At 36.3% G+C, this 26753-nt stretch overlaps 1 protein-coding gene and 1 long non-coding RNA gene across 18 annotated transcripts in view; both read right to left on the bottom strand.

Moving 5' to 3' along the window:
* Positions 1–26753, bottom strand: part of LOC117336894 (probable serine/threonine-protein kinase kinX) — a 169774-nt gene that overhangs the window by 2960 nt on the left and 140061 nt on the right. For 8 of the 17 annotated variants that reach the window (XM_033897641.1, XM_033897642.1, XM_033897640.1 and 5 more), the window contains 3 exons: positions 10001–10024; positions 8962–9078; positions 6426–6565 (listed from right to left, as the gene is read on the bottom strand). The exons of 2 other annotated variants lie outside the window; for them this stretch is intronic. In XM_033897641.1, coding sequence (XP_033753532.1) covers positions 6426–6565; positions 8962–9078; positions 10001–10024 — 281 coding nt within the window. The remainder of the gene's footprint in view (positions 1–6425; positions 6566–8961; positions 9079–10000; positions 10025–26753) is intronic. 7 more of the 17 variants (XM_033897648.1, XM_033897646.1, XM_033897654.1 and 4 more) reach the window with 4 other exon arrangements.
* LOC117336897 lies at positions 1892–5333 on the bottom strand. The gene is made up of 2 exons (XR_004534696.1): positions 4060–5333; positions 1892–4007 (listed from the first exon to the last, which is right to left on the bottom strand). It is a non-coding gene; the product is annotated as an uncharacterized LOC117336897 (long non-coding RNA).

Raw genomic sequence — 26753 nt, 5'->3', positions numbered from 1 at the left:
ATCAAACCTGAAATGGACAAATCAAAACAGACTCCCAATATTAAGAAGATGAAAAGTGCAATTTAAAAGTGAAAGTGGAAGTAGAAAACTTGAAAAATGTTTTATGGGTGACTTTAACATGTTGACCTATTTTAAGTTAAATGTAAAAACGTTTTAAACACCAGTACATAAACACTACTGTCAGCTCTTCACCGAGATATATGTGTGAATTATTCTGTTGTTTACTCTTAAGACACACTACTGAACGTCAGCATTGATTTTGATTCTGTTAATCATTATTAAAGAAGAATTTTATTCAAGAAATTCATGCTCAAGGGCATCACATTACATGCACTGAAAATCATTACCATGCATCTTCTAATTATCAACTTCTAAAACTTGAAATTAGATCTTAAACATAGAAACATTTATATTGATCAATTTCATTGAAAAATAGAATGATAATATATAATATTTTGTACCATTCTACTTAATATAAAGCTCACATTGTTTTTAATCTTTTTATTATTTCATGCAAAATCAAGTGTTTTTTATCTGATACTTTAAGCTGCAAAAGTAACAAACCAAAATTACTCTCTTACGAGATTTTGAGGAAGCTCTGTAAAGTTTAATTGCATTCATTTAGCATGCTACATACATACCAGTCTCTAACAAGTGTTTCCTGTATGTTGTCAGTGGGTAGACTCCATTACTGACTAACTCGACCAAACTTATAATCAAGAAGATTTTTTAGCCCTATTGAGAGTTAATTACAAGATAATGCTCAGAATATTGTTCTTTTTAATTCTAAAAACTGACTTTTGACAATGAACATAATTACAATAATTGAAAAAATACATTTGAATAAACTACTAATGGGAAAAAAGAAAGAAAAAAAAAAAGTTATGTATGCTGAAAACGAGTCCATATTTATCCAACTTTGATGTAGCTACAGCGATTTTGTTGATAGTTGTTTGTTTGTGGTGTTTGATGTCCTTTAAGTACAACTTAAATACAATCCATCATGTAATAGAATATGGCGAGTATATACTAGTAACATTATTACATTATGCTTAATAGAAATTCTGTGGAAGTTGTATGGAAGTTTGTCTGCCTACTTTGGTCAATGAAGAGTATCAAGGGAGATAATAGATCTACATAGGTACCGGAGAGACAGAAGCATGACTAACGACAGAAGCAGCCATCACTAGAGTTGCACCATTAGTCATTTGTAAATGACACACAAATGACCTTTTCTTTCCCTCCCAATATCTACTCACATTGTATGACACTTTTCCAAATATATAGCAGCTTTTAAAACAAACAAAATATTCCTTCAAATCTCACTGCATTTGAAACCAATTATTCAGCAGTATTATTTTCCCACTATTGAATTTGATATTATTCTTTTAACTATTTGTATTCAATTTGTAAGACAGCAATCAATTTTGAACATGAAACTTGTCATTTGGGAAATTGTAAAGAATGAATGGCCTTCCCTTGAAATTTCAGATGGCATATAATGAGCACTTGTCTAAGCAAAGCAAAAATAATGATGAAAGAAATATGAAATATTCTGGAGTACATTTGCCAAATGGACACTTTAATTTGAAAATGGTAAAGCAATAAAACTAAGATAGAAAAAAAAAAAAAAAAAAAAAGAATAATTGAACTAAAGATGAGCTAGCTTACTGATACAATAACCGAAATAGGAACAGATCTAGCCAGCACAATAATTAAAATAAAGCTACAGATAGCACAATGACCAACATCAAGGTAAGCTAAGTACTATTTTATTTATTTTTAGAATTTTCAACATGCTGTGCAGCATTTTAAAAGTAATTTTTGTATTCATGTAATTCATTTAAGTGTACTGCATTCATAGTTTCCTGGAAATGTATTGCTTTCATAGTTTCCTGGAAATTTTTAGATAATTTTTTTTTTGTTTATGTTTAAATGTTAAAGAATGGATAATAATTTATTGTAATTAAAATAATAGATAATACTTTACAATAAGTTACTGAATTAGAGAAGATTTAGTCCTAACAGCAAATGTATGTATAATAAACTGAATTTAATAAGCATACAAAAACTAGACAATTAACATGAGGACCAAAAATAAGACTGGGGACTGAGGACCAAACTAAGGACTGGGGACAAAGGACCAAACATAGGACTGGTGACTGAGGACCAACCCTAGGACTGAGGACTAAACATAGAACTGGGTAAAAAAGGACCAAACAAAGGACTGGGGACTGTGGATCAAAATAGGACTGAGGACCAAACCTAGGACTGAGGATCAAACAGGATTTAGTACAAAGACCAAACCGAGGACTGGGGACTGAGGACCAAACATAGGACTGGGGACTGAGGACCAAACAGGATTTGGTACAAAGGACCAAACCGAGGACTGGGGACTAAACTTAGAACTTGGGACAAAGGACCAAACAGGACTGGGGACTTAGGACCAAACATAGGACTTGGGACAAAGGACCAAATATAGGACTGGTGACTGAGGACCAAACCTAGGACTGAGGACTAAACATAGAACTGGGAAATAAGGATCAAACATAGGACTGGGGACTGTGGATCAAAATAGGACTGAGGACCAAACCTAGGACTAGGGACTGAGGACCAAACAGGATTTGGTACAAAGGACCAAACCGAGGACTGGGGACCAAATATAGGACTGAGGACCAAACTTAGGACTGGGAAATGAGGACCAAACAGGATTTGGTACAAAGGACCAAACCGAGGACTGGGGACTGAGGACCAAACATAGGACTGGGGACTTAGGACCATACATAGGACTTGGGACAAAGGACCAAACCTAACACTGGGGACTGAGAACTTAACATTTGACTGGGGACAAAGGACCAAACATAGGATTGGGAACAGAGGACCAAACTTAGGACTGAGGACCAAACCTAGGACTGAGGACAAAAGCTCGGATTGGGGAATGAGGACAAAACATTGGACTAGAAACCGAGGAAAACCTAGGACTTTGGACTAAAGACCAAACCTTGGGAGTGGGAAATGAGGACCAAACCGAGGATTGGGGACAGAGGACCAAACTTGGGACTGAGGACCAAACATAGGACTGAGGACTGAGGACCAAACCTAGGACTTGGAACAGAGGACCAAACCTAGGATCTGTCACAGAGGACCAAACCTAGGACTAGGGACTGAGGACCAAACATAGGACTGGGAACTGAGGACCAAACCTAGGATTCGTGACAGAGGACCAAACCTAGGATTGGGAACTGAGGACAGAACCTAGGACTGGGAACTGAGGACCAAACCTAGGACTGGGGACAGAGGACCAAACCTAGGACTGGGAACTGAGGACCAAACCTAGGACTGGGGACTGAGGACCAAACCTAGGACTGGGGACTGAGGACCAAACCTAGGACTGGGGACTGAGGACCAAACCTAGGACTGGGGACTGAGGACCAAACCTAGGACTGGGGACGGAGGACCAAACCTAGGATTGGGAACTGAGGACCAAACCTAGGACTGGGAACTGAGGACCGAACCTAGGACTGGGGACGGAGGACCAAACCCATGACTGAGACTGAGGACCGAACCTAGGACTGGGGACGGAGGACCAAACCTAGGACTGGGAACTGAGGACCAAACCTAGGATTGGGGATGGAGGACCAAACCTAGGATTGGGGATGGAGGACCAAACCTAGGACTGGGAACTGAGGACCAAACCTAGGATTGGGGACTGAGGACCAAACCTAGGACTGGGAACTGAGGACCAAACCTAGGATTGGGAACTGAGGACCAAACCTAGGACTGGGAACTGAGGACCGAACCTAGGACTGGGGACGGAGGACCAAACCCATGACTGAGACTGAGGACCGAACCTAGGACTGGGGACGGAGGACCAAACCTAGGACTGGGAACTGAGGACCAAACCTAGGATTGGGGATGGAGGACCAAACCTAGGATTGGGGATGGAGGACCAAACCTAGGACTGGGAACTGAGGACCAAACCTAGGATTGGGGACTGAGGACCAAACCTAGGACTGGGAACTGAGGACCAAACCTAGGATTGGGGACTGAGGACCAAACCTAGGACTGGGGATTGAGGATTTAACATAACAGAAAACAGAATCGAACAGAAACATATAATCATAGACAAACATGGCGTAAACACAAACTACTCTGAAATGTTTGAGTCAGTAAGATATGTGTGGCTATAGCTGATGTACAGTTTTTTTTTTTAAAGTCTACTTCTCAAGGATTGCTAATAAAGGGAAGAAATTTGTCCTGAAAACATCCTTTCAATATCAGTTAAAACAGTTGTATATTTTTGCATGGTAAACATTAAAGCCAAAATCAAACTGTAAACAAATTTTCTAAAAATTGAAAAATAAAATATTTCTGAGTACATTGCATTGCTGTTTAGCAGACTTACCTATTTACTAGAGCTTAGCAGTACTGTTAGCAGTTCTATATAATTTGTATTTCTGACAGAAAGCAATCTATTTTTTATTTTACTGAAGTAGAAAACTTCAGTATTCTACATTATGAAATTTTTAGAGTATTGTAATTTTGTATTGTTACTTTTTGTCCGAGAGTATAGCAGCTTTGATTTTGTCTGCGAGTATAGCAGTTTTGCTTTTTGTCCAAAATTATAGCAGTGTTCCAGATTTATAGTATAACAGTTCTATTTCTATTTTGAGAGTAGAATCATCTCCTCATATTCAGAGTGGTCATACTTATTTGTTCTAGAGGATATAGCGGTCCTATTTTTTTTGTTCTAGAGGATATAGAGGTCCTACTTATTTGTTCTAGGGTATAGAGGTCCTACTTATTTGTTCTAGGGTATAGAAGTCCTACTTATTTGTTCTAGGGTATAGAGGTCCTACTTATTTGTTCTAGGGTATAGAGGTCCTACTTATTTGTTCTAGGGTATAGAGGTCCTACTTATTTGTTCTAGGGTATAGAGGTCCTACTTATTTGTTCTAGGGTATAGAAGTCCTATTTATTTGTTCTAGGGTATAGAGGTCCTACTTATTTGTTCTAGGGTATAGAAGTCCTACTTATTTGTTCTAGGGTATAGAAGTCCTATTTATTTGTTCTAGGGTATAGAGGTCCTACTTATTTGTTCTAGGGTATAGAGGTCCTACTTATTTGTTCTAGGGTATAGAGGTCCTACTTATTTGTTCTAGGGTATAGAGGTCCTACTTATTTGTTCTAGGGTATAGAGGTCCTACTTATTTGTTCTAGAGTTTGTTTAGTTTAATGTTTAACGTCCTATTAACAGCCAGGGTCATTTAAGGACGTGCCAGGTTTGGAGGTGGAGGAAAGCCGGAGTACCCGGAGAAAAACCACTGGCCTATGGTCAGTACATGGCAACTGCCCAACGTAGGTTTCGAACTCGCAACCCAGAGGTGGAGGGCTAGCTATAAAGTGTCGGTACACCTTAACCACTCGGCCACCGCGGTCCCTTTGTTCTAGAGTATATAGTATATAGAGGTCCTACTTATTTGTTTTAGAGTATAGAAGTCCTACGTTTTTGTTCTAGGGTATATAGAGGTCCTACTTTTTTTGTTCTAGGGTATATAGCGGTCCTACTTTTTTTGTTCTAGGGTATATAGCGGTCCTACTTTTTGTTCTAGGGTATATAGCGGTCCTAGTTTTTTTGTTCTAGAGTATATAGCGGTCCTACTTTTTTGTTCTAGGGTATATAGCGGTCCTACTTTTTTTTGTTCTAGGGTATATAGCGGTCCTACTTTTTTGTTCTTGAGTAAAGAGGTCCTACTTTTTGTTCTAGAGTATATAGAGGTCCTACCTGTTTGTTCTAGGGTATATAGCGGTCCTACTTTTTTGTTCTAGAGTATATAGCTGTCCTACTTTTTTGTTCTGGAGTATGTAGCGGTCCTACTTTTTTGTTCTAGAGTATATAGCGGTACTACTTTTTTGTTCTGGATTATATAGCGGTCCTACTTTTTTGTTCTAGGGTATATAGCGGTACTACTTTTTTGTTCTAGAGTATATACTAGTCCAACTTTTTTGTTCTAGAGTATATAGCGGTCCTACTTTTTTTGTTCTAGGGTATATAGCTGTCCTACTTTTTTGTTCTAGGGTATAGTTGTCCTACTTTTTTGTTCTAAAGTATATAGAGGTCCTATGTTTTTGTTGTACAATATACTGGTCTGGATAATTTGTACAGTGTTAATCTTTAGCATATACTCTAGGTTCTATTGATTACCGATCAAACATTTCATTCTGGAATATATATAAATATAGCTATCCTACTTATATGCTGTCTTTACCTTATTGTATTTTAAAGCAGAACACTTCTGACATTTTCAGCAATGCAATGTTTGCAAATGATGGATACAATGAGAAAGCAAGTGTGGTGGAGTCTATATAATGGTGTAAATAATATATTGAATGTGGAGAGAGAGTGGTAAATTCTCGTTCCTTACGTTACGACAGCATTGCAATGGGAGCACCTAACACAAGCCTTGTGGTATAGGCTTTTGTTGACCTCCACTTTTTCCAATGCATAGACTGTTTTTCCGCATGCTGCGCACTTGTCGAGGACAGGTACAAAGCTTGGCTTCTTCTGTACAAGGGAACAAAATCACCATGATAAAAAAACATCAGTCAATGTAACAAAGCCAGCCATTGGTTATTGCCAATTCAGCAGCAGCCAATCAAACTTTGGCCATGCTTTGGTTCAAGTTATTAGTCATGTGACTTGTAGAATGTCCAATGAACAGTCAGATTGGAATTATCAACTTCTTCTTTTAATGATGTTTGATTGGTGTTGATGGTTTTAGCGAGCTTTTAGGTTTTAATTTTTAATATGCTGTATTATGACTCTGTATATCACCAGATTTCCATGATGGAACCTGTCCTTATCAGTGTTGTATCCAACCTTTTTCCTATCCCGATCGTCCCCCGTAATCTCTCATACCCATCGTAGTCTGCTGATTACGATATACTCAGTAGAAGTCATAGGGTTGTAATCCAATGAAAAGCTACCGAATACACACACCAAAAACAATGTCGGAAACAGTTTTCAAGATGCAAATAAACATGTTAAGAAAAAACAGCCAATTTCAAACTACTAAGTCGTTGTTAACCTTGATAGTAATGCACAGATCAGTTGATTTAGCCTTTCATTATCTACATTTACTAACTACTGGCCTAACATATCATTTGGATATAAAAAAAAAATCCTGATGACCAAGAATGTCACAAAAAAAATATCCATTTCTATGTGTAAATCCCTAAATTATAATTATTGTGATAGGCACGCTATCACCCACAACATCTGACTTGTACATCTTAATGTACAGCTATTATACAATATCTGTATAAAATCCTATTTGTACAGCTACAAATGACAATTAATAAGTAATACATTGTATCTATCATTAACAAATGCTATCTGTGCATCTGAACACTTTCATTGGTATGTAATTTCTACAGTTAACATAACTCTACTTGTTAATCATACCAGATCATTAACAACATTTTATCACCCAGGGACATTTATATTGATAACATCACATATAAAATCCTACATGTGAATACTATGTTGTCCATCTACCAATCAAACACCATGCAAAGTCTGAAGCTGTCATCCTATACATGCCTTTAAAAACACACACATTTTTACCAAAACTTCAAATATATTGTTTGGTTAAAATCAACTTACTCATTTACCAGAAATCATACCAGCAAAATAATCTTTGATTTTTTTCTTTTTAATTTGATATTCGACAAAGAAGCAGTTTAAGGATGTGTCTGCTGTAGTTTTCATCAATTTGGCCATTTTAGTAGTCTACCTGCCAGACACATCATAATGTAGCTATTTTCAGAAATTTTGAGAAGTAATATTTTCTGTCATATTAAGTTTTTTGAGAAGCAGGCTAATTATGTTTCCAATCGTTATGCCATTAATATCAAATTCAATAAACATTCATTATTATTCTTTACTGAGTAATAATTATGATATAATTTAATCTAATTCTATGAATCAGCCAATGCAAACAATAAGCCACTGAATCAGATTTGGGAATGCTTAGATATTAAATTTAAATAGACAGGTGTTTTTTAAATTTTCTTAAGAGGACATTTTTACTTAATAAATCAAAATGGAAATATGAAATCTGATTGGATAAAGACAGTTTTAATCCATTTGAATTCCATCTAATTCAGTGGCCATAAACAAGATTCAAAATGCATTTAATTACTTCAATATGCATACTTATCTTAGACAAATTATTCAACAAGTGATCATTTCAATCAGTGTATGATATACAAACACACTAATATACAGTAATAAATAATTATATAGTGTTAAATAATCAACACAGCAAACAAGCTAAACACATACTACAATACATAACACGCATGCATTCTCGTGTGGAAACTGGGTCAAACGTTTAGAGTAGGGACTTGTTATAAGGGATGCAGTAGGGAGCAAAGTTACATGTATCTGACTTCCGGCCAGTAGAACATGCTATTGTAAGTCACACAGAAGAAACATGTATAAATCAATGCTTTGTTTTATTCTCATGTTTTTTTTGACAACCCTGTGTATTTTAAAACAGAACTTGAAAAAATGCACATTTAAGATGATTTCAGAAAATATTCTCTTGACATCAAAAGAGATCATGCTTTCTTTAATAGGTAGACAGAAAAACGAAATATTTTCACAAGTTTAGGAATTTTTGAAATGTTTGCTACACTGGGTCCTTTGATGCGGTGGGGTGAAGGCACCCACACAATCTATAGTGATTTTAAAATGTTTATCAACCAACTGATAGAAGATACAGAGGCTAATAATTCAAGGTATGCAAAGTATTCCAAGTAAAACTGATGCAAAAAAGACACGGAGTGAAATTTATCAGATATGCTTCATCAAACCAGATTCAGTGATGATGAATACAAGGTATACACAAAATATTGGAGGATATAAATATTTTTGAGATTATATTTCTGTCTTACAGCTGCCACAGATGGTTCCCTCTCCTGTTCACCAGGAGTCGGACTATCAGGATCAGGTATAGCCTGATCATCTTGATCACTATTGCCATGGTTACCATCACCATGATCACATTGTGGCTGAAAAGAATGTTTTAAACTTAACACCAAAGACAAGAAAGCACACAGTACAAGGTCACTAAATAGGCTGTTCTTCTCTCTTCTAAAAAGCAACCTTAATCCACCTAAAAATCCTACCCTAGTAAATCCACCTAAAAATCCTACCCTAGTAAATTATACCCAGAATTCACATATGCCATCACATTCTAAATAGGCTTTAATGCATTTAACCGTAAATATGCTAATAATCATGCATAAACTACCCATCTAAATAAATCATAAAGTATTCGCAATATAAAAGTTATCTTAGCAGTTATATTTATCATTATCAGAACAGATAATTTAATAATCTTCTTTATTAAAGGGTGAACATTTTCTGATATTGGAGACAGAAACATCATCATAAAATAATACTGATCATAAACAAATATATCAGGAGGTTTAAGTGAAATAAGTTAGATGTCAAATTGGAAAGATGTGAAATGATTAGAGAAAAATAGGTTCACTTCCAAATCAAATATGTTAAAATTAATTTAATTGGATTGGAATTAATTATTCAAAATACACCGCAGCCATGCAGACCTCTTAAAATGTTACCCAAGAATATGAAATATGTCAACTACTACAGTGCTCTCTATCACCCTTGTATCATCATGCTTTAAACAGCTACTGTAATTCATTGACAGATTCATAAGTTCAGGAAATTTCCTAGAGAAATCAAAATTTTTACTTGACAAAAAGAGAATCCACAAAAGGGAGATAACTCTTGTCATTAAATTTTGATAAAACTAGAATATTCCTTTGGGAAAGAAACTAAACCCTCGGTCTACAGAGGGAAAACGAAGAAAAAAAGAGGTTTAAATGGTGACAGGTTTGAAATGATAGAAAAAAAAACCACAATGATAATTTTTTAACAAAATTATCACAGCATGTAGAAACTTACACCACTGTCTTCTTGCTCAAACATCTTAAAATCAAAGAAAAGAAAACAACATTTTACAGGTGAAAACCACAACACAGATAAAATCAAAGCATGCTTCTATATATATTTGATATGAATCTGCCATTTTTGGTCCCCATCCTTGGGTGTTTGCTGTGACAGCCCTAAACCTGTCCATGCAAGGAGAAAACTATAGGCTAGTAATAGACCCAGACAGTGGCCTTCACCATAGCAACAAGCATTTCATCTGGTTTAAAAATATAAACAATTCAGGGACTTAAATCAGTTAAAAGTGGGATGGAGTAAATGGTGAATCATTGATATAGTTTTTTAAGATTGGTCTTAAACATTCAGTCAAGTTTCAGCTGACAGACTATAAGCTACCAACACAGAACCGAGTCCGACTATATATAGGAAACACTGAACCAAGTCTGACTATGTGTAGGGACAAACACTGAACCAAGTCCGACTATATATAGGAAACACTGAACCAAGTCCGACTATGTGTAGGGACAAACACTGAACCAAGTCCGACTATATATAGGAAACACTGAACCAAGTCCGACTATATATAGGAACAAACACTGAACCAAGTCTGACTATATATAGGAACAAATACTGAACCAAGTCTGACTATATATAGGAACAAACACTGAACCAAGTCCGACTATATATAGGAACAAACACTGAACCAAGTCTGACTATATATAGGAACAAACACTGAACCAAGTCTGACTATATATAGGAACAAACACTGAACTAAGTCCAACTATATATAGGAACAAACACTGAACCAAGTCTGACTATATATAGGAACAAACACTGAACTAAGTCCAACTATATATAGGAACAAACACTGAAGCTGATGTTAATTATTTATATCAGACAAAACAGGTATCTCTATCTCAGAAATCTCAATTTTTCATTCAGAATTTAAAAGTACTGTCAATCACTAGCATCAAACAAGTCTAAGTATAGCTATAGATTCCCATAACCATACTATTGTCTATGAGGATTAAACACAATCCAGACATTTCTCCTATAGGAAGTCTGTTAATTCAACACTATGAAACATAAATGACATTCAGGAAATATTACCCTAGAGATTTGACTTTGGAACACCCACCCATCTGGAAACGACCTTGAAGCACAGCTGACCTAGAAGCATGGTTGTGTATTGATTATTTTATCAAGCATGTAAAAATTCCTGTAAACATCATACAGGGACACAAGCTGGTGAATGTGTGCATTACATTTGAAGAGCCCCAGAGACAAAAGGTCACATGAATAAGAAACATGAATAAGAAATTAAAGTCGGGAGACAAAAGGTCATATGAATAACAAATTAAACTACAAGCAAAACAATCTGTTTTATATACAGGATTGTAAGACTGGGCAGTGGACCTTAAATGTACAGGGACAGAAATCGTTCACTGTAATGCATTGATCTGTAAAGGACTAGCAAGGTACTACAATGTTATATCTGCATAGTCATAAGGTTCACACAACTTCAAACTTTCATAGAATGACCATTGGGTAACCATTAGACTGGCCCCCTGTCTCTAGAATATTAAAATTATAAATAAAATTGAGCTTTATGATTTTGATCCCTAGGATATGTCTGATTCTAAGTTTCAAACTAGGGGCAGATAATCTGGTATTAGAATTTAGCTTGGCAATTCTTAAAAAAAACCAAAAAAACTTAGGGTCTGGTGGACAGTCTAGGTAACCATGATCTAAACACGATTTCATAACCATGGTAACCATGTTAAGCACTCAAGGTTCACACTTTCATTTGTCTCTCAACTGACCACTGCCTGCCTACCATGGAGTCACATGTACATAGCCTTATTGACCACACTGCAGCTGCAGGTTGAGGACAATGGCTCATGGAAGGCACAGTTGTAATTGGTCAGGCAGATGTATCTGTCTGATAAACCAGGTCATTAGCTGCCTCAGTTAGGCTGACTTGGCATTCATCAACAGGTACTTCAGCAGACTCGTTTACATTCAATATTCATCTAAATAATGAAAAAGGCTGGCCACTGAGCCTGATAGTAAGTAAACGAGGCAGTTAATTAGCCAGGTCTCTGAACTGGTAATGGTAACAGTGGTGCTGAAAAGTATTGGTGGTCTTCACCAGGATACTGGTACCAGGATATAGTACATGTATAGCCTACAGATACAGGTCGGCCATTGTAAGCCAGTGGGGTCAAATATAAACCTTGACTCAAAGTGGGGGTGGGCTTATTTCAGGACATTGAAATAGCATTTGTTAGCATTTTTACTGGTAGTATACATACTTTAAAATGTCTATGGGACAAGCTAATGTAAATGTACTTTACACTCGAACCAAATCAGGTCAATTAACTGATAATCTAGGTCAATTAACTGATAATCTATCAGGCTTAAGTAATGGAATTCTGGAAATTCCAAACCATGATGACCAACAATAAAGATATATAGAAAATACCAATTAAACCTATATAGGAATCCAGGATTCAGTACATGTTTACACTATACACTGTATCGGTATTGGAAACTTACCCAATTGGACCCAGTATGTCAGTCTAACACAGTAGTATTACCCTTGGGAGAATGCTACAGAAGCTAGTCTACACAGTCTGGTCTGGTGTCCTAGAATCATTCACCTATTTATGTACACAACTTCAATATACTTAAACTATTAAAATGTAATGTGATTTCTGTCTTTACATTCCAACTTGACACTACTGATGGTAGGATCCCTATAGTAGGCAGGATAAACTCCTACATACAACTGTCTGGAAACCCAGATCCTGGAATGAGTCAGCTAATAGACCGATCCTACAGTAACTGGAGTCATAGTACTGCTATATTTAATATTCTACATTAACAGCAAACAAACCCAGATCATCCCAACACCAAAAATCATAGAGTGACGATGGGTTAAATCTAAGTCTTCATGTCAATAAAGTCAAACTGCTCTAGATATCTATATATCAGTTTAATATTGGCATCCTATATTAACTACTACTGAGTCGGCCCGCACACAAGTCTTACAATGTTAGTCCAACAGAAGTGACCAGAGTGTTATTCCACTAGAAATGACCAGTACAAATAATACACTTTGACCATCAGGTGACCCAGAACTAAGACCTGTTACACTGCCTTCCCCAAAGTCCAGATTAAGGTAAAATTAATTCAAACTGACCTGGTCTTACGAATTGTAACTTAATAACAATAATAGGAAACTGCCCAAAGATATTCTGATATCTATACGAGTCTTTTGTTTGGTGCTTGTTGGTTCAGTACTGGTTGGTCAGGGGATGGTATACACATGTATATACCTGGACTATCTACCTGTACTCAATACACAGGTATATACCTAGACTATCTACCTGTACTCATTACACAGGTATATACCTGGACCATCTACCTGTACTCAATATACAGGTATTATACTCAATACACAGGTATATACCTGTACTCAATACACAGGTATATATCTACCTGTATGCAGCAGATGGTATATGGAGATATGGAACTTTCTTTTGGGATGTAGGATTGGGCTATATCCCTATCAAGTGTATGTGAACGACTAAACACCGAGGACCTAACGACTGATTATCGTTAATTACATGTCATGTCACATGTACTCCTCAAGGGTGTTTAAATCTTTCGGCTCCTGATTTTGATCTCGGCTGTTAATTGCCTGACATGATAAAACAAGTATTACTCATAAGCTTCTTTTAGGTCACTTTGTCTACGCTAGCTTTTGAATTGCTTTCCCTATAGCTATGTATATACATCAAACACATCACGGAATGGTGTTACATAAATATTATCAAACTTGGTGAACTGAAGCAATAAAAGCCATAATTATCATGACTTGACAAAATATAGTAAATATCACAGAAAAATTCAGTTTCTCGCCATACAAAAATGTTTAGAAAATAAATAGTATATGTAAGAATTTCTGAGGTACAGTGTATGCTATATATATGGATTATCTACTATGATATAAGATGTATGAACAGATTGCCTTATGGATGTCCATATTTATCCTTGTATGGATCTCAGGAACGCTGTCCGAGGTCTGTCATACAGTACATGCCAGTCCATGTTTTACAACACATACACTTATAACATCTGATGTCACACTTGATTTTGGGGCAATGTACGTTGCTTATCAGACTCCTAACAAACTACTCTCTAATTATCCTGCTAATGAGATCTGTTTACTCCACAAAATGTATCACATTCCTCGACCATATCTCCAGAATACATTATATGTCATTAACCAGGGACTAACAGAGTGTTTCAGAAATATTTCCTAATGAGCACTGGTTATTTAGGTTTTTGTTTAAGTGATCTGCATGGAGAGATAATTCAACTTCATCATTAACTTGTAAAAATAATAATGGCTATATATATATAAACCATCATCACATGTTGAAATATATTGTCTCTCATGACTGTTTTTGAATTCTAGTTTTTAAAAGCAATTGGACTTAAGTTTTACAAACCATTTTTGATATCTGGAATGCATATCTAATATGAAATATTTGATAATCATTAGATGGTTGGAAACAAAATTACATAACTACCCAAGGTCAAAAACAGAGGTCATATCATGCAACCACCCAAGGTCAGAAACAGAGGTCATAATAACCACTAAAGGTCGGAAACAGAGGTTATATCAACCACCCAAGGTCAGACACAGAGGTCATACCAACCACCCAAGGTCAGAAACAGAGGTCATATCAACCAACCAAGGTCAGAAACAGAGGTCATATAAACCAACCAAGGTCAGAAACAGAGGTCATATAAACCAACCAAGGTCAGAAACAGAGGTCATAATAACCACTAAAGGTCGGAAACAGAGGTTATATCAACCACCCAAGGTCAGAAACAGAGGTCATAACAACCACCCAAGGTCGGAAACAGAGGTCATATCAACAACCCAAGGTCAGAAACAGAAGTCACATTAACTTCAATACATCACAAAGGCAAAGTAAAACAACATTTATATGATAGGCTAGCCCATTTCATTAACCCAGAACTGATTCAGTTTGAAATTAAGCTGGCAGTGCCAAGTCTTTCCACCTAAAAGTGACTCCAGAATCTCATTTAGAAAACGATCATGATGAACTGTCTTAATTTAATACTGCCAGACAAGGTATCCAACAACATAATGGATCCTCTTAAATGCAATCTGGAACAAATGCACTTTGTGTATGGATAAATATGCTGATAGCTTTCACAACAAAACCGATCTCTGTTCCAAATAAAACCTATTGGATATGTCTCCATGGAGATGGGATACTAGTGTTACCATAGCGATCAAGATACCAATAGAAGTCACAGCCTGGCTATGTTGGAAGAGTTCAGCACATGTAAACCTATTTCTGATTTGAGAGACTAAGATCAAGATAGCTGTGTTCTCCAGTAAACAAATGGGGACTTGTTGAGGGGCAAACGTTAGCTCCAGCTGATATTAAACTGAAGAGTATCACTATCCAAAATTCTGTATTAAACAAACCCCAACACTTAATAAAACATCATTACAGTACAATGTCCTACACAAAAGTATTTATTGGTGAAAGACATGGTAAGGTAATACAGATGGTCAGACTGATTTAATAATACTGGAAAAGGATCTAAAACTGTTGTGGAGATACTGGAAAAGGATCTAAAACTGTTGTGGAGATACCGGAAAAGGATCTAAAACTGTTGTGGAGATACTGGAAAAGGATCTAAAACTGTTGTGGAGATACTGGAAAAGGATCAAATATACTAAATCAGTTTTGGATGAAGGAGTAATTAAAAACTGATTAAAATATTGGGACAGGATCGTAACAACTTGAGGTAAAAATAGTGAAGTAACTGCGATATTCACCTTTTGATTTTTTAAAAACATGATTTGTGTGCGAGAAACATGGGGTAACTGTATAAAATACCAACGTTGCTAAGACATAGTCTTTAAACTGTAAACTACAGTGTGAAAAGTTATTCTTATCAGAGGTTTTCATCCTTGGGAAACTGAAGCTGGGTTATTTACCTGGTATATTTAACTTAGATGGTAAATGAGGTCATCGAGAGGCATTTAACAGGTTATTGGTGATAACCTCAGTGTTATCAACATCATTAAACTTGATTAATTTACAGAAAAAAACTTCCTAGAAATATAAGAATTTACACAAAATATCAAGAGGTTGTGATGAGGAATTTACCATGATCGAGACTGGAGATCCACACATATTTGTCTGTTGAGATAGGACACACCTCCATGCACTAAAACACACATGCTGATAAATACCACTGGCCTGTATCAGCTGCCATGCACTAGATAAGACTCAACCTATACATATCCCCCCCCCCCCCCCCCCCTCCCCCCTTCCCCTTGCCTTATGTAGACAGTATCTCAAAACGCTCACCATCTCAAACTCCTACAAGATTAAACTTCCAAATCTACAATATTTTTTTTGTCAGGAGCAGGTAATCCCATTGTGACATGGACAGTCAGTCAGATATCAGAACAGGTAATCCCATTGTGACATGGGCAGTCAGTCAGATATCAGAACAGTTAATCCCATTGTGACATGGACAGTCAGTCAGATATCAGAACAGTTAATCCCATTGTGACATGGACAGTCAGTCAGATATCAGAACAGTTAATCCCATTGTGACATGGGCAGTCGGTCAGATATCAGAACAGTAAATCCCATTGTGACATGGACAGTCAGTCAGATATCAGGTGCAGGTAACTCCATTACCATAGTAACATGTTCAGTATGTCAGGTGGGAAGGGCAGGTAACTCCATTACCATAGTAACATGTTCAGTATGTCAGGTGGCAAGGGCAATTAACTCCATAGTAAATGTAATTGATTTGTAGTGTTGTATGGCTCATTGAGTAAAGGACAAGTTTATAAAAGAACCAAAGAAATAGAAATACTGAAGAAAAATGTTGCCCTTAGGTAAGATTGTGAAAAAAGATATTCATTCTGTACAACAACAAATCAATTGAAAGGCATTGATTATGTCATCTAGATCCAAAATAGGCTCATGATTTCAAAAAAAATTTGAATACACTATATTGTCTCAATCTAAATCATGTTTCTGCACTGCCAAACAGGTGAGACAAATCAGACATTATGAAACGTTTATGTGACCCAGATAATTTCCCACAATCAGAAACATGAGGCAGCAAAATCTCAATCAAAGACAAAACTTTAAGAATTAATATTCGGAAAAATTCCTACAAACATGATTACATTTTTCTTTCAGTAACAAGTAATCTCACCCAAAGGAATGCAAGTTGCCATAGAAATACAGTGCTGCCACTATTAGCATATGAACAGGTTTGAATTTTCCTCTTTGTGTACATATGGTTTGACGATATACATTTATTCTTTCATATTTCAAGCTTTGGCATGGGTTCAAGGAATTTATATGAAGCATCTAGCATCCTTTTAAACAATATTGTTATAAACATCATTATGTAAGCCAAAGAAATCAAGCAATCATCTATGACTATAAGCACCTTAACATACTTTTCTTTCAGGAAATTAAACATTATCAGGTAAATTGTGAATAGCCTGAATAGAAAGAGTAGTAAAGGGTAAATGTATCACATTAAATAGCTACACATTTTGAGTTTACAGTTTATAATGGGTTCCAGCATTGTAACATATGGTCTAAATCATGTAAAGGGAAGACAGAGGACTTAACACTGTCTGGAATATAAGACTCCGATTATCTAGTAACATGGAGGTGGCCATGGGTGTGAATGGGAAATCAAAGTAGGCATTCATGGAATTATGGGACTGTTGGTATAGTAGTGGGGGTATACATGTTGGGGATGGGGGTTGTGTGTTCTGGGGTTCAGGGGCAAGTATGAATTGGGTGGGTGGGTATGTAGGGTGTTGTGATCTAATATGATTCAGGTTCTGGTTGGTGAGGTGCTGACAGTAGTGAGGATGAGGTGTACAGATGGTCAACATGGCTACAGAATGGGGGTTTGGGGACAGACACCTATTACATTATAACTACCTGGCAAGGAGGAATAGCTACTAAATAGATTACTGCTCTTCTTAACACTTAACATGTAACAGGGTCATGATAAATGTCCAGACTCCTGTATTATGTATCATCTTACTTGTGGTATTTAATTTGACCTGTCTGACAGTACAGCAAAACCATTGATTTTCTACTGTATGTCTTACATGTTGAATTGTTTATGTCGGTTATCAGACGAGGTGAGAATGGGACCATTAGGAGACTGTTTACAATGAATTAGTCAGGACATCTAGGAGTTAACCCTACACAGCTGTTAACTGAACTTTATACTCATACCTGTGTTACATGTGTCTACCTGTAGGCAGTATGTTGTAAAGGTCAATGTCATAAGACCACCTGCAGCAAGACCATAAAGGTCAAGGTCATAAGACTAACTTATAGGCAACACATTGTAAAGGTCAAGGTCATACAACAAACTTATAAATAACATATCGTAAAGTCAATCAAGGTCATACGACCAACTTAAGAGACAACATACCATAAAGGTCAAGGTCAAGGTCAAGGTCATAAGTCTTAAAAAGCAACACACCATAAAGGTCAATTTAATGGTAAAGGTCATTATACCAACCTGTAGATAACAGAAAATAAACGTCAAGGTCATAATTATGTTCAATATATCAAGGTAATAAGAATAAATACAATGAAATAAAATACATCTAAATTTGAACTGAAGCCAATAATAAGTCTTTGTCCAAGAGAAATACAGTGTAAATGACCATGCAGAATGATAATATAAAGTCTAGGAGTAAAAAAGCCCACACTATATGACAAGCAGAAACTGTGATAGGTCCTGATATATGTGTAGGGATTATGTATACCATAACTGTCAACTGTAACAGGTGGCTGGATCAGATTGCTGTCCTAATCAATACAACAAAGCTGATACACCAAACCCATATTCTAGGTCATAACAGATTCTGTGAGGAAATACCCAGCTGAGAATTACTGCGGAAATACCCAGCTGAGAATTACAGATAATGGTGAAATTTGATATTATGGTTCAAATTCTGCCTTAAAATACAAATAAATTAGCTACATTTCCAATTTAATACCAACATCAATACAAATCTATATTCCACAAGGCAGCCAAAATCATTACCTAACGGGCCTAATCAAGTGTTAGTACAATAAACTGAAACAGATACGATGTCCAGCCATTGTATCTTCAACATGACTTCAGTGGAATTACACTAAAGGATGAGCCATTCAAGTTGGTATTGTCCTTAAATGACCTAACAGCGTTGATAGGAGGTTCAAGTTTAACAACCCCATTCCGTCTCTACATGACAAACTCTGTTCCACTGGATAGACACAATGCTTTATTACTAGCATACATAACCTTCACCTGTTAATATCTGTTATGAGTAGTTAAAGAAGGAAGAACCGATATTTTTTTATCAAATAATCAGAAATGTTAAGCCCGTCCAGACCTGTACGATGTAAAGATGTTAAGATATAGTTACATGTTTATCATGTATCAAGTGTGGGAAACCATTGTTTTTTCATATTTCATAATTTCTGAAATAAGAGTTTTAGGGAAGTAAGATTGTGTTCATGCATACTTGATCTTAAGGGTATCAAACTCCAGTGTCAGTGTCCTATTAAGTGTTCCCAGTAGGGTTTCCTGGTCAAAAGTGTATATATAATATATACTGAAAACCCAGAGTTCCTAGCCGGGGATTGTAGGGACTTCCTAGTAAAATACTACATTTACATATATCTGAACGACCACATATTTGTCCTGTAGAAAAAAAAATCCATTATCAATCAAAATCATTTGATATTAATCATCACCATGGAAACACGTTGGCCAGACAACCCCTGTGTAATACATGGCCAGACAACCCCTGTATAATACATGGCCAGACAACCCCTGTGTAATACATGGCCAGACAACCCCTGTGTAATACATGGCCAGACAACCCCTGTGTAATACATGGCCAGACAACCCCTGTGTAATACATGGCCAGACAACCCCTGTGTAATACATGGCCAGACAACCCCTGTGTAATACATGGCCAGACAACCCCTGTATAATACATGGCCAGACAACCCCTGTGTAATACATGGCCAGACAACCCCTGTGTAATACATGGCCAGACAACCCCTGTGTAATACATGGCCAGACAACCCCTGTATAATACATGGCCAGACAACCCCTGTGTAATACATGGCCAGACAACCCCTGTATAATACATAACACATGCAAACTGCCAAGATGCCACATACGCTTCACAATCACTAAATTATCAAGGTAATCACATGTCTGTGTTAGTATGGTTATTGGACCAGGTTAATATAATACATCACATACTGTCATACATCATAACGTCTTTAATTCCTTCACTAAGGAAATTCCTCAGATTAAAATCTTCCATAGGTAAGCGTTACATAATCTTACGAAAACATTTCGGCTATAAGAAACTTTCCTTAAATTCTTTAATGCCTTCCCATATTAAATCTAAAATTAAGGAATATCCATGAGTTGGTATTGATGAAACTGAGGCCAGACTTTTAAGCTCCTTACATCAATCAAATGTCCCTTTAAGTGAATATATGACAGCTTTAACTCAATCATTCAATTACCATTTTATTCGGCTTATAAAGTCCCTTAATGGGGTTTTCCTTCCTCATATGAAGATGGACCTAAGTTAGGGGATACAATAGGATTACAATAGGATTGTTAAGTACAAACATTGGCTCCACAAAGTGTTTAATTTAACCTATTATTTTTTATCACCAAACCTGGAGGGGAAATAAGAATTAACCTGAAACTAAACTATACTTTCACTACTTCATGTTTGCCACATGGTACTAGTGCATGGCCGTGACTCCTTTATGAATGAGTAACAAGTTTGTGTATAAAATGTTTTAAACTACCCGAAGTCAGTATTCTGTCTCCCAGACACCAGAATTTGTGTAATGTTCCCAAACTGTGTGGTTCTCACGGTTAAGTAGTAGTAGTAATGATATTGCCACACCAAGCTGTGTTATTCCATCAACAGTCATTCCTCTACTGACTGACTCTCCCAATGATGGCTGGTGTACCAGCTGAACCAATAGTTTTCTCAAATATCACATTCTCCCCGAACTCTTTTAAGTCTGAGCAATGATTCGGAGAAATTTGTAAACAACCAAAGAGTCATATACTCAAATAGATAAAAACAGATTTGTACTTCTTTATACAAAGCCTCATAATTGGTTTTTAGAAGGTTCATAACCTATTCTTTTTCTATATGAACTATGATTTGTCAGATGTTTGTAAATTGTGTACTCATAAACAAACTTTTCCGTTTAGGTGAATGGGTACCTGTACATACAGTACATAGAGGTTTTTCACAACTACATGTACTTCGGTATACAATTAGTGCAAGGGGGATGTTAACTTGGGTTTTTAAATCTTAATTTTATACTTGCTAATTTAAAACATATATTTTGTAATGACTGAAAACGCTGATCTCCTATCAAAGAATCTGAATTGATCTTGGATATTATTACAAGAATGTGATGTCCTTAGGGAATGTTTATAAGACTTGTATCAATCACATCACGTCATATCTTGCCATTGATGACGAGTACATACTTCCACACATCTTTCCTAGCAAGATTTGTCTGGGTCAAATTTTTCTCCGTATTAAGTATATATACAATGAGCCCGAGACTCTACGTCCCACAGGTACGAAGACTCAATCCTACACACAACCTTGATGCCCATTTAGAAACCTACAATAACCTTGACCCCGAGTGGAAAGGAATCTTTTTTTACTTTCATTCATCTAGTTTAAAATAAGTTCCTTATAATTCCTTGTTTTTAGTGAAGCAACCAATAAGATGATTAGTTTATCAGTATAAACAATGCAATGTTGACATCTTGAACCATTTCCATGGCAACCCAGTAAACTTGTATAGATATGAAATATTTATCCAACACACAATAATAGCTTTTTGCAATTTCTAGGTTTTATCTACAAATCAAAGATGCCAATGAGTTTTTCTTATTTTGAGTTCGATAAACAGATAATATATTATAACTTGGAGTGTTAATTGTGTAACATTGATATGAGTTGTTCTCTCTTCCTTCACCAGTCAGCCACTTACACTAGCTTTAACACACGACCTCCACTTTACTGTAAACTATGACCTCTACTTAAGTGGCTATAAGTCTCATCCTGTTGGCCCATCCCTTTACATTTCCAATACTGGGTTTGACTGAGTAACTTCTAACTTTCAATGAAAACCTCTCCCAGCCAATGTATCTCGATTCCTGTTGGTTTATTGACAAACATTTCTAATAGTTTTTCCTGCACCAGTAGTACATAATAACTTGTTTATTCTCTGATGAATTTGGTTGATTGATTTGAACAGAAACTATGTATTGGTAATATCCACCCCTTCCATTTCTCCCACACTTAATTCTTCCCATCATCTTCTTTAATCATCACCCCCTTTTGGTTTTCTATGGTGTACCCCTCCAACTTATTTCATAATTAACCTACACCCATAAACTAGGTACTACACCCCCTTCCTTCTCTAGTCTTCTATGAGATTGCCCTTTCAATTGCTTCTCTAGATAACCCTTGACCTCAAATCACTAACACCTTGTCTTTAGTAGTTTCTTTGCCACACCCCTATAACCCTTACCCCACCAACCTTCAACACTATGGTTTCAATAAGAACTTCCCCTAACATTAAATTATCCCTATCTATTTTTTATCATCAGCCTACCACACCCTTGTTTCTTCCACCATGCTATCTACCATTTCCTATCTACAAATGAACAATCGTCCTTTCTCCTACGGTGGTAATCTATCCTAAATTTGGACACATCTGTCCATTGTGACGATTGTTGTGTTTATTACTTAAGAGTGACCGACTGATGACAAAGGGTTCTGACTGGTATAAGTACTATAATTAGGTCAAGTCATATCGCCCACCTCATCCTGGCATTTACCATTATATACCTGCAATACTATACACTATTACACATACCTGTACACAATGGGCCTTCACATGACAATCACAACTAATACCCGGCGTTCTTTACAAAGGAAATTAACATAGCATGTGTCATATACACACTCAGACAGGTATACTAAGTAGGTAATGAGCATATAACAAGGATGTCCAATCACAAGGGAAATATTTATCAGAGGTAATTATTTACCACACCCCCACCCCTTCCAATGAGACTAGTACACATCATACCTTCCCCATCCCATTTTACATCTTATATTTATTTATGAGGATCAGATCGGATGTGTGAAAGGAAATCTGCAACATTTGAAATTTTAAATCATCCCAGGATGTAGCATATGTCAGACAGGGAGTGTATACACATATGAATACCTGTGTATATATATATATTTAAACTCTAGAGCTTGTTTTGTCGACCTGAACGGTTAGATTGAAATTTAATACAGAGCCATATACACATATTTTTTAAGATTTATCAGAAACAAAATTTTACAAGCGATATTTTCCGACTGACTGATCATGACATTTTACAGAACATAGTAGTACAAAAATCATGACATGAGGCATTAACAGAGCATTACTCACGACGTCACACAATGTACTGGCCAGATATGGGAGTCAATCCCTCATATATACACTTGCAAAACATCAATATTGTCCTACTGAAGTAAAAAATATCTCTCTCATTAAGTCAACTTTACTTTTTTAAAACTACATCCATACAACTGACAAACAGGTGTTGAATTCCAGACACACCTTGACATTTTAAATCTTCACTAAGCCACTACCAAGTCAGAATTCTATTGTAAATCAAGAGTAAATGGAGTTAAATTATCCATAAGCTAAGGTCTAATGGAAGCTCCTAGTATCGCTACCAGTATTAACGACTATTGTTAAATACCAGAGGTTTTTGTCAGCATGGTTTAGATTATATTCAAACAGCGAGAGACAAATATGGAGTGTATGTGTGTTGTATAGACAATATTGATGTTGAGCGAGTCCGTTCACACAATACTGGACTGTAGTACCACCGGCATACTAGATAATAGCCATTTGTAACTGACATGATATATCTGACTCCATGTTTTCAAGTACATGTGTAAACACACTCTGTACAGATACCAAGCATGGCCTTCACCACAACGTTACTGATAGTTGCTGATTCAATTTTACAAACTTCAGAGATCCAGCTGGCTGAATCCTATACATTTATATTTACAGAGGAAACAGTATGAGAAAGGAAACACTAACCTTTGCCATTTGCATCACATCCGACCCAGTGTCACCCATTTTGTTTTGTTATTACACAAAACTCCACAAGTAGGACAAAATAGGGACTAGATTGAAATGTTGGTGAGTCGAAATATTACTCACAGAGAACTGTTCCCTCCCTATCTCAACTCTACACTAAAGCAGAGCCTCTGCTACAATCTGCCTTATACAGCTGTACAGTGAGAGGCCCAAGTGGGGTATTTATTTGGTCCATTAACCAACCAGGTCTGCTATTCATTGAGAATAGCGTTTCCTTTGTCAGGTGACTTCCACATGCTCAATAGTATATTCGACCCAAGACCAAGTTCTAACAAAGTTCAATTAGATACTCAGATTACTAATCAGTCCTCATAAGTGGAATTTTAAACAGATTAGCCAACAAGTCTTTTTTTCATTATTGTTAATTTTTGAAATGGTCTCCCATTCAAGGACCCCAAAAAAACATTCTAGCTGTTACACATATGTGTCTCCATGCATTTTTACTCTTGGTGTTGTATCTAAACTGTAGATGAAGGTCAACCTTTCCCCTCATCACCATCAATATATACCCACATGTTACAGTATCTCCATAGATCAAGGAAATTTATAAGGACACCAAGTGTTTTTTTTTTTATTTTATAATATTAATATATATAAGTGTAAAGAGTATAAAATTAAATGTAATTTAAATTGATTTGGATATAATGGTTTAATTAATGGTTAAATTTGACACTGTTTTTTTTTTTTAATTTCACTTATTTCCCACTGTTTCAAATAAATCATACATTTCACTGAACATTTACTTCTTGTACACTGATAAATAGTGATTTATTACAAAAAACAACATTACAAAATATCATTTAAAGATACAGCATGACTTTCATTGCCTATCTGACTTCCTGTTGATTTGATAATGGTTATAATTACTTATTATTTGACAGTAGTTTTCAGAAGCTTTGGCCGTCTTACTAACTCATTCACTGAAGTTCTATCCAATTTTTCCTCTGCCCCTGTGAAATCTTCACTGTGGTCGATGTTGCCTGTTAGGATGCCACTTAGGACATTTGCCCCTCAATAGGACTCTCTGGCAGTGAGACTTAGGACATTTGCCCCTCTATAGGACCCCCTGGTGTTGAGACTAAAGACATTTGCCCATTTTTACGACCCCTCTAGTGTTGTGACTTAGGACATTTGCCCCTCTTCAGGACCCCCATCCCCTGGTGTTGAGACTTAGGACATTTGCCCCTCTTCAGGACCCCCATCCCCTGGTGTTGAGACTTAGGACATTTGCCCCTCTTCAGGACCCCCATCCCCTGGTGTTGAGACTTAGGATATTTGCCCCTCTTCAGGACCCCCACCCCTGGTGTTGAGACTTAGGACATTTGCCCCTCTTCAGGACCCCCACCCCCTGGTGTTGAGACTTAGGATATTTGCCCCTCTTCAGGACCCCCACCCCTGGTGTTGAGACTTAGGATATTTGCCCCTCTATAGGACCCCCTTGTCTTTCTAAACACTAGATATATATACACCAGAAGGATTGCTGGTACCAATCATCAATATAGTTTAGACCTCAGAGACCATAAAATTATAACACAAGTTCTCCCTTAAGTATAGTCAGCAAAGAATTCTAAAAAGAAATATATTAAGACTTCAATGACTGACATTTATTTGTTTGTGTGTAGTACTTCTAGGAGCTTTTATTAAAAAAAAAAAAAACCCATTAAAATAGAATAAGTTCATATGTTATTTAGTACATAAAAACCGGTATATTTCTAAGGAAATAATCAAAAAAGCTAAAGACCCCAAACTTGACCAGAAACAAATGTATATATATACCTGCTCTCTAGATCTCTTGTCTAGGATGGACCAGACCACTGCCTATTAACCTATCTCAATTACCCCCAACAAAAGTGCTAATGTAAAACCTGATCACCAGCCCAACTGCTTTAAAGCTACATATTCTACAAGAGTGATGGATTCCTAACTATTAAACCTATCTATTTTTCATGATAATCAATGATTTCACAGTCTCACATCATGGTATCGCATCAATCCTATTTAAGATTTTCTTTTTTTAAAGAAAACATTTGGATCTATTTTTTGAACGGATTAAATGTTTCTGGTCTCGTAAAGATAGTAACATTTTGAAGTAGAGGTATCTCTATGACATATGATATGTTCAGAATGTAACTTAATATATAGATAAACTTATACTGAGCCAATATTCAGACTAGCAAGATCTTCACCCATTTATATTATTAATGCTGGCAATAATTGACAGAAAACTGTATGGATATCTTCCCAGATTTTTTTTTTCTTTTTTTCTTTTTCATTTTGGGAATAAATTCCAAATTAGTTTGAATATTTATGACTTAAAAAGCTGAACTTGCACTTGTAAATAAAATCCTCTTAGCAAATGCAGATTTTTTTGATTATCTATAGATAACTGAAATAGTTGAAACAAGCAA

Source organism: Pecten maximus, chromosome 10 (genome assembly GCF_902652985.1).
Source record: "Pecten maximus chromosome 10, xPecMax1.1, whole genome shotgun sequence".
In the NCBI taxonomy this organism is placed as follows: Eukaryota; Metazoa; Mollusca; class Bivalvia; order Pectinida; family Pectinidae; genus Pecten; species Pecten maximus.
The sequence above is the reverse complement of the archived record's forward strand: the minus strand, read 5'-3'. Positions and strand labels throughout refer to the sequence as shown.